General features: G+C 46.2%; 1 protein-coding gene across 1 annotated transcript; it reads left to right on the top strand.

Moving 5' to 3' along the window:
* The first annotated feature begins 749 nt into the window (after nucleotides 1-749).
* Nucleotides 750-5,529, top strand: TMEM42 (transmembrane protein 42). The gene is made up of 3 exons (XM_077129588.1): nucleotides 750-1,005; nucleotides 2,715-2,861; nucleotides 4,857-5,529. The coding sequence occupies exons 1-3, from the start codon at nucleotides 814-816 to the stop codon at nucleotides 4,995-4,997; spliced, it is 480 nt and encodes a 159-aa protein (XP_076985703.1). The 5' UTR covers nucleotides 750-813; the 3' UTR covers nucleotides 4,998-5,529.
* The last annotated feature ends 4,421 nt before the right edge of the window (nucleotides 5,530-9,950 follow it).

Here is a 9,950-nt window from a genome sequence, read left to right as displayed (position 1 = left end):
AACATACTGTTATCAGTGGTTTTCCTGCAGTGGAGAGAGAGGATATAAACTTCAAACTACCTTTTGAGAATGTACTACCTTTAAAAATATTTTTTATATAGGTGCATAGGAAATTGGAAGTAACGTTAATCCTGATTAACCTTATATTAACGTTAATCCTGATTAACGTTAAACCTTCTCTGAGTGAGAAGGTTATGGATCCAATTTATTTTCTCCTAATCTATATTTTCTTAATTTTTTCTGGCTCTGTAGAAAGCCCCTCGGGTCTTTTGATGTATCTGAAGCTCTAACCCTGAACCCTAACTCCTTTCTTGGTCTGGAGGTAAGCAGACCCCTGGCCTAAGCATCTCTCCATTCTCCTTTCTCTCTGCGTTTCTCAAACTGGAATGTACATATGAATCAATCGCCTGGCAGTCTTATTAAAATGCAGATTCGGGTTCGGTGGGGCCTGACGGAACCCGGAACTCGGCATTTTTAACAAATTCCCACGAGAGCTCAAGCAGCAAGCACTGAAACTGCTAAACTAGGTGCCGGTAACATTCTGAATGGCAACTGCAGTCTCCGCCTCAAACACCCAGTCCCAGCATTCTTTGCACAAAAGCCCCAGGGCCAACGTCGGAGGCCGCCCGCGGACGGGCTAGGCTCGGTCCTGGCGGCTACGCCCCCATCCCGCCGAGACCCTCGGGGTACGGGAATTGGCCACCCCGCGTACGTGAGCGCCGCGTCATGTGAAGCCGCCGTCCAATCGCGGCGCGCGCTCTGTCCAGCTGGTGGCGGGCGCGGCGGGCTGGTGAGGCGTCGGCTGTGGGCAACATGGCCGAGGGGCTGCCATGCTTGCGCGGTGCGGTGTCCCCAGCAGCCTATCCCGACAACCCCGCCGACTTCCCCCCGCACCTCCAGGCCGGCGCGATGCGGCGCCGCTTCTGGGGCGCGTTCAACTGCCTGTGCGCCGGCGTATTCGGGGCCCTGGCCGCCGCCTCCGCCAAGCTGGCCTTCGGCAGCGAGGTCGAACCCGGGGCGCTGCTGCTGCTGCGGGCGGGCGGGTGGTGCGGGGTGGAGGAGGGGTGCTGCGAGGCCACCGGGGTGGGATCGGGATGGGGGCGCGGAACGCCGCCTCACCCCCGCTGGCCTATGCCGCCTGGTAGCCGGACCGGTGCTGCAGTCAGCCGGGGTGGGACAACGTCCTTCGACTCTAAATCACGCCAAGCCCTCATCCTGTATAGGCGGTAAGAGATGTCAGGGACCGAGGCCCCTTCCCTTACCAGGAACCTAAAATCTTTCCTCCGATTGGGCTAGTTCGCTCTCGGGGAAGGCGAACACCTCCTACATCCACTCTCTACCTCTCGTTTTAAGCCCCTTGTGCCTGAGCATTTCTCTTCACGTTGACTCTTAAGGTGAGAAGCCTGTTGCCCATCTCTTTACTCTATAATTTATGGGTTTTCTGACCGGTTTACCTTGCTGCCGGGAAAAAGAGAAGTTTGGGGTATCGTAGGTAAAAGGGAATACTGAGAAACATACTAGACGTTCTCCTGACGCTGAGAACTCCTAAGCTGCTTCCCACATCTAAGGCACCTGTTCCATCTTGCATCACCGATCCGAGTCATAGGCGAGCCTCTAGTTGCTGAAGAGGTTTCATTGCATCTGCGACCCAGGGTTGAGCTGAGACCGCGACAGGTGATAGACTGAAGGCCAGTATTATTTAGGTTCAAGCCTATTTAGGGCTAACCCAGTGAAAGCTGCCATGCTTGAGGTTACTATCCTGTTGGGTATAATTTTTGAAGTAGTGGTCCAAAGTAAAATGAATGACTATGAGCCATGAGGTTTTCTAGTCTACAGTTGTAAACCAGGCCTCTAATCTTCTATATAAGCAGGCTGCCACTGGCCCATACAGTGCCTTTTTGTAAATTATAAGAATGCATCCCCTTCCTCAAGACACTAAATATGCAGCTTCTGGAAAACAGAAGAAATATTCAAGAGTATGTCTTGATGGCCTCAACCCCAGAGAAAGTGGCCTTGCCTAGGAGGATACAAAGTGTTTGTATGTATCTTCTAAAGAGCCTCTCTGCTCTAGGGGCCCCTTCATGGAGCCACACTGCCTGGGTGTGAATCCTGAGGCTGTCTCAGAAGCTGTGGCACTTGGGACAAGTTACTTAATCTGTGCCTTGGGTTAAGGAATACATGACAATGGGAATGTACTTAAGCATTTAACACAGGGTCTGGCACAGAGTAAAAGCTAAAGAATGCCCAGTAAGGCCTGCCTCAGAAGGCTGTAACCTGCACACGATGGGGGTCAGGTCGGAAGACATGGCTTATTCATACTGTATTTGGTTCCCAGAACTGAGGACTCTACCTCTGGCTTACTCATCCTACATGCCAAATGATGGATACTTGGCCTTCTGGGATTTATCTTCAGGCGTTAGTCACTGTGGCATCAATAAGGAACTGGTGTTTGACAGGAAATAGTGTTATGGATTAGCACTGTGCTCCTGCTGCAAGTTGGCCAAATAAGTATCTTTTCTGAGTTTGTTTCATGTGTGAAATGAGCCTACTAACCACAGAGGGCTAAATGAGTTCCTGTGTAGGAAAGCGCTTAACCCCTGAGCTGTGGTGGGAATCGCAGTAGAGGCTGGGCTGTGGGTAACCACATCTGGATATGTTGTGCGTGGGGCTTCGGGTCCTGCTGGGCGTGGCTGCAGTGATACTTTCTCCTGCAGGTGAACATGGGCTTATGCGTATTAGGCATTATTGTGATGGCAATCACCAATTCTCTGATGTGGACGTTCTTTAGCCGCGGCCTCAGTTTCTCCATGTCTTCAGCAATTGCATCTGTCACGGTGACTTTTTCAAACATCCTCAGTTCGGTGAGTAGTGTCCTGAGAGGTAAATCTTGTCACTCATCATTATGATGATGCGTTGTCCTTGGGGAACCCTTCCTTTCCAAGATAGGAGGAAGGACAGGAACTGAAACAGAGGCTAGGTAGTCACTCAGGACCTTCTCACCAGCACACCGAATCCTGGGCAATTGAATGTGGCTTTTCAACATCTTTGCAGAGCCTCTTATAGTCCTCGCTGACTTCTAACTCACATGGGATCAGTGGGCCATTCTGGGCAGTCCTTTCCTCTCTCCTCTCCCCCAGGTCTCTATATAGCCACTTGCTGATTCTGCTTCTCAACCTGTCTCTTACCTAAACTGCTCACAGACCGGGACTGAACAGATTGACAGGCCTGCCCCAAACTTACTCTGTCAGAATCTCCAAGTTGTAGAGTCTAGGAATCTGTTAACAAGCCCTTCTAGTAATTGTGATGTGCAGCCAGGTTGAGAAGCCCCTGTCTGTGATACCTCAGCAGCGATTAGACTCCCAGCAATCTTGTTTGACTCAACACTGAAGGATTTGGCTGCTGAGATTATTCATGTGCATGAGCCTATGACATGCATATGTTCTAATGGACATAATCAGTCAGGCCTCGTTAGGCCCCTTAGTTGTTTTAAGCCACTAAGATACAGTGGTTTCCATAAGCTTGGCCTGAAGTTCTTATGTGTAAGCTGGTTAAGTCTTTACAGGAAAACTTTCTCTTCTCTAGTTAGTAAGTCTCTTTGGCATTGCTTAGACCATCTTAACATTTTTCTAGCAATAAAGCTTCCTGCCCATGTTTTTGTTTAGAACTGGCTCCCTAGCTAGGCCTGTATGGCTCATTTGCAGCTGCCATAGCTAGCCCTGGTGGCTCCTGGGTGTGGAAGCTGAGGTGACTTGGTTTTTCTCTTGCCTGTGGTGCTGGCTGTTGCATTAGCAGTACCCAGTCAGCAGAAGGTCGTGGATGTGTACCCAAGGACCCCAGAGTCAGCTGAGGGCTAGAGGAGCAGGAAGGGAGATGGTGCTGAATTTCTTGCTGATGTGCCTGGTAGAGAACCGTTTGGCTTATTGCAGAATTGGAATCCTAGAGCTTAGAGAAATGGGTCCTTGTATTATAGTTTGGTCCTACCTCCTCATTTTGAAGGTGGAAACTAATGGGCCAGAGAAACGCTCTTGCGTTGGTATCAGGCCTGTCCTTGCACTAGAACAGAGGCTAGAGAGGAGGATCGTTTCTTAAACTTTATACACCTCATTTATGTCTAGGGGTTGACAAGCCATCAACTCCCCTGGCAGAGTTGTGATCTTCAGGTGTAAAGCTACTTGCTTTAACTCTAAGCTTCTTTTCTCACCCGTTGGTCAGGACTGATGCCTACGTTGCTGGGTGAGGGTGATGAGTACAGGCTGCAAGTAGGGCTTCTTGTTAAAATCACACCGCAAAACTGAGGCTCAGAGCTAAAGTGACTCAACAAAACACCAGGCTGGCAGTCTATTGACCACAGCTGTATGGCTTCTCTTCTAGTTACTCAAACATGGAGGAATTCTCAAGTTAGATGGAAATGAAATCCAGCTGTGTAAGCCTACCTGCTTGCTTTGCTGCACGATGAAGCTTTCATTCTAAAGTCCCTGTGCAGCCCAGCAGTCTGCTAAAGGCTGTGCAGTTAGGGCTCCCTGGGCCTTTGTTCCTTTTGGTAGCCAAGGCTCTGGTTGGTGAATAAGGCACCAGCTGCATGCTGGGCTGACCTGCCCACCCACTGCTGAGATCCTTCTGGTTTAGTTTGCTAGGGCTCAATCTTGTGAGAAAGGTAACTTCCAAACTTCTACAGGTGAGAGGGAAACAAACCGTAGGTACAGATGGGTTCAGACCCATGACTTCTAGCTCCAGGCCTTTCCTCCTGAGCCCCCTAAAGGAGGTTAGCTGCAGGGTAGTGAGGTGGTGCCTACCTGCCGTGGTCGTGGCCTTGGGCACTTGTTTACCCTGCTTCACGTCTGTCTTCTGTTCCTCAGGCTTTCCTGGGCTATGTGTTGTATGGAGAGTGCCAGGAGGTCTTGTGGTGGGGAGGAGTGTTCCTTATCCTTTGCGGACTCACGCTCATCCACAGGAAGCTCCCACCGACCTGGAAGACGCTTCCACACAAGCAACAGTAAACTACAAGTTGGCTGGACGGATCAGCTGGAAAGGCACGTGGGACTGCTTCTCAGAGTGACGTGGGCAGGCAGCCTTCCGAGCGCATCACGAAAGGGAAATGCGGGACCAGCCAGGCTTTGGCATCATTCTGACTGAGCAGCCTTGAGGGTGGAAGCCTCTGGCCTCTGCTAGGGGAGGCATAACCTCAGCAGTGTTCCGGCTGAAGCTTTCACGTCAGACTGTATAGTGTTGTTGATCCTACCGGGCCTTCCCCATAGGCCACCTCTTTGTGGGAGCCTCGGCGGATACTGGAGACCCTGGAGTTGGTCTACTTCATGTATGTTACTTGAAACCAAGCTGTATTTATAGTCCTGTTGCCTCACAAAGGTCAGTCCCATAACATGCTAGAATGGGTGACTGGTGGGGCTTTCTGACAACTTCATGCTGATGTGTCAGGCCAGGCCATCTGTGTCACTCCTGTGTTATTATGGCAGAAGGAAAACTGGGTTAATAAATAATTTTTCTGTTTCTTTTTTTTTTTAGTTAAAACTACCAGGTATGGAATCTTACTTTCGTACTTCTGGGGGTAGGAGGTAGCAGCCAGAGTAAGCTGAAATGCCGAAATTCCAAGAATGGAGGAGAGAAGCCAAGGGAGACAAGTGCAGAGATTCTGGTCCAGAGCGGGCTCTCTGTGAAGTATCCTCAGCAGCTCTGCTGCCTGCCCCATTGTGTGTTTCCTTCCTGGAGTCACACGTGCTGGAGCTCTTTGCATTCAGGAGTGTCTGCACTCATTCTCTTGGTGCTCTCAAGGAGAAGAGTTTGAGACCTGGTTGTATTTTACTTAGTAGTCACAAAAACTGACCGAGAAGATTTCCATTGCCCTCTCACTCATCTCATAATTGTGATGTCTCTGAACTATTCTCTAGGTCTTTTCCTTTTTTTTAATTGACTTTTTACTTAGGCATAACTTCAGATTTTTTTAAAGTTTGTAAGAATCATAAAAAGAATTCCTATATACCCTTCACCCAAATTTCTCAAATAACTACCATATTTGTTTATTCTTCTTGATAAATACGTAAATATTTATAGATTTTTTTCCCAATAAGTTGTGGGCATGATGTCCCTTTACTACTAAATACTTTGGTGTATATTTCTTAAAAACAAAGTATATATTAAAACCAGGAAATGAATACATAACAAAGTTAATCCACAAGTCTTATGCAGGTTTTTTTAGTTGTCCCAATAATGTCTTTATGGCAAAAGATTGTCCCAGGTCACATTTTGCTTTCCACTGTTTTTAGTCTCCCTTAATTTGGGGCATTTCCTCAATCTTTCTTGACTTCAACAGTTTTGAAGAATGCTGGCCAATTGCTTGGTAGAGTATCCCTCACTTTGTGTCTCGTCCTTTCTTAAGGTCACTTGGTAAATTTCCCCACCCCAGATGGTGTTCTGTTTTAAATAGTGTCACTGCCTCACAGAACAGGGAACAGAAGAGGAGAGTCTGTGTGCCAGTCTCTGTGTCCTATGAGAAACCTCAGCCTCCCCCCACTAGTGGCAGGCACTGTAACCCCATGTCTTAGGTCAAGGAGCCAGGGTAGGTGCCCAAGGCCACACCAAAGAGAGGTGGGACTGGGTCTGAATCCCTTTTGCAAACTCTCCAGCCCCCGTAGCAGGGTTTGTTCAACAACTTCTTCCCTTGCTTGAAAAGCAGTTCAATAGGCAAAGAGTGGCTGCTTTGAAATTCTGCAAAGGCAGTACAGCAGATTCTCCTCCGCTTTTTTGAGTGGCATTTAAGAGGAAATCTGACTCCCTTGTTGAGTCCCAAAGTCAGAGTTTCGAGTTCCTTTTCAGGTTGCTGACTGCTCCTGGACTCTGATTTGAAGAATGAGAGGCCTTGGAACTAAAAAGGGCAGTGTGGTGTATTAGGAAGGCTCTCCAAACTTGAGGGAGAAGATTTAAGTTCATTGCCACTAATTAGTAGTGTGGTCTTGGGCAAGTCACTTAATGTCTCTAGACCTTGTGTTTTCTTGGCTATAAAAAAACATTATAAACACATGAAAGAAAGGTAGGCTTACCTGGCCCCTGCTGTCATTTTACAGAGGTGCGCCTTCTGCTCAGTGAGATTTAATGACTTTCCTGAGAGCCTCGATGGTGAGTGGCAGAGCTGGGACACAGACCTGGTGGGTTTCCATTTAATGCTGCATCACAGTGCCTCCCGTGCTTGGTACAGTTTGGTTTTACTTTTGATTTCAAGGTCAAAATGACCAGATACAGAGGCCTCTTGGATACCTGTGTTGGGATATTGGTGGGAGGAGTTGGTGCTGCTTGAGATAGCCTTTTCTGCCGTGTTTGCCCATGTAAGCTTCACATTCACCATACAGCTGTGTTGGCTAGCTGGATTCCTACATGATATTTTCATATTTCATTTGTTCTTCCAACTACTTTCAGAAGTCATGACATCCAAATAGGGACCTTGAAAATGGGGTGGGTGTAGATAAAGGTACTATTTCATATTGGTGAAGAAAAGAGACTGTACAATTTAGGGTATTGGGACAACTGGTTAGTACTTAGAAATAAAGCTGGATCCCTACCTCATTTCTTACAGCACAGAAAACTCTAGAAAAGTCAAAGAGGAAAGTATAAAAAGGTTAGAAGAAAATGAAAGCAAAATAAAAATAATCTTGTAGTGGAGAAGGTGTTTCAAAGGAACGCACAGAACCTAGAAACAAAGGAAAAGATAAAAACTGACTACATAAAGTTAAATACACGTATGGCAAAATACTGGAACTGGAAAGTGCTTCCAGCACATCTGATAAGCAAAAGTTATCTGTTGGATAATGGGAGCTCTTCTACAAATTTATAAAAATAATCAAAAGATAATTGTATGGGGCAGTATGATGGTGGCTCAATGACAGAATTCTCGCCTGTTATGCCAGAAAACTGGGTTCAGTTCCTGGTGCCTGCCCATGCCAAAAAAAAAAAGATAAATGTATGAAGAATAGAATTAGGTGAGTAGCTTAGAGAAAAAGAAACAAGTGATTTATAATATATTAAAATGTGTTCAACATTTTTTGTAATGAAGGAAGTCAACATTAAAACATGAGATGTCATCTTTTCACCTATCAGATTGGCCAAGATTAAAAGTTTAATAGTAAACAGTTTTTAAAAACAGGCATCTTCCCATCTTCTTGTGGAAATGTCACTAGTGCAATCTCTGGAAAGCTCTTTGGCAACATCTACTGATATTAACAGTATCTTTGTCTTGTGACACAGCAGTTTTGCTTTGGGGATTTCTTTTACAGACATTGTCACACAAGTTCAGAGTCATAGATACAAAGTTCATTGTAGCATAGTTTATAGTCAAATTAGATTTGAAACCATCTAAGTGTCCATGCCTAAGGATGAGTAGCCTCTGAAATGAATGAGATAGATCTAAGTGGGTGGTTAGGAAATAAATTCCAAAATATGTTCTAGACAAAGAGAAAAGGTAAGACGCAGAACAGTATGTTAAGAAAAGTTCCATTTGTGTAAAGAAATCAGTATTTGTCTATGGCAGAGATAACTGAAAAGTTCTGACACACTTTATAGTAACTACTAAGAAGCAAAATCAGCAAAGGGAAAAAAGGTCCATGGGACAAAGTCTGGAGCAAACCAGGTACAAGCCTCCAGGAGACCTCTGTCAGCAGAATGTGCTTGATTTCCCCAACAATGCCTTGTGACAGCACATGTGAAATGTTCTACCCGGGAAACTCATTACAGAATCAGTGTCCAGGGTTTTTAGTGGAGCTGGTCATGTAGGCACCCCCTGCCTAGCACATACCAAAATTCCAGATTCCCAGAAGGAAAGCAGGAGTTCAGCAGAAGTGTTTTTTACAGTTTAGGCCCAGGAAGGCACTCTTTATCTGGAAATGGTGAGGACCCTCCCGAAATTCAAGTTCCACATGCCAGTCAAGGGCCTCCCTTGCAAACAGGCCTTTCTAAGGATAGCACTCTTAGACCTAATACATTAACTGCTTTGAACAGTCCATCCCCTTTGGTCTTATCAGTAGAATCCCACACAGCAGACCAACCAGCAGTACTGTTGTCAGTTAAGCTCTTTAGGGGTCCTGGACTCAGCCAGTTAAATCAAATTCCCTTAACCATGAAGTCTGTCTTAGAAAGCCAAGTGGCTTCCTCAAGTTTCTATATTGACCTTTTTAAAAATTTTTTAACCTGAGGCACCAATTCAGATGCAGCACAACTCTGGCTAGGAAGTTGAAGCTGATCTAAAACTTCGCTGGGCTTAGGGAAGGTCATGAAAATCAGGATACATACCTAAGAAGTTCAGTCCCACAGGGGCATGAGGTATCCCTGTAAACAGTTTACAATTGTTAGGGTGCTCAAGTGAGACACATATTAGGCAACAAAGGTTAACAAAACCTGACTGGACAAGTATATAAGAAGGATGTTTTAGTTTTCTAGTTGCTAAAACATATTCAGTGGGTTGGCTTAAACAATAAGAATTTATTCGCTCACAGTTTCAGAGGCTGGAAGACTTGCTTCCTCCCAGGGTTGATGTCTTTTGGCTGGCCCTTGGCTTTTCTGTCACATGGCAAAGCACGTGTTGGCATCTTCTGTGTTCCAAGTTTGTTGTCTCCCCCTGGCTTCTATCTCCTGACATTCACTCTGCTTTTAAAGGACCCCAGTAACAGGTTAAAGCCCCACCTAATTCAGTTGGGCCACGCCTTAACTGAAGTAACAAAAAGATCCTGTTTACAGTGGGCCCACACCCACCAGATGCAGACCAAGAACATGTCCAAACTTGGACACACAATCCAATCCAGCACAAGGGACAAAATCATTTTCCCAGAAAAACATTTTTGTATACAGAAAGAGAGCATGTTGAGGAATTGGTCAGGACACCCATGTGTCTTCTAAGTCCAAGTGATGAGCAAGGCTTTCCTAAGCACTTTCTGTCTCGTCGTTTTTGGAGT

This window comes from Tamandua tetradactyla, chromosome 15, assembly GCF_023851605.1.
Source record: "Tamandua tetradactyla isolate mTamTet1 chromosome 15, mTamTet1.pri, whole genome shotgun sequence".
NCBI lineage: Eukaryota > Metazoa > Chordata > Mammalia > Pilosa > Myrmecophagidae > Tamandua > Tamandua tetradactyla.
The sequence above is the reverse complement of the archived record's forward strand: the minus strand, read 5'-3'. Positions and strand labels throughout refer to the sequence as shown.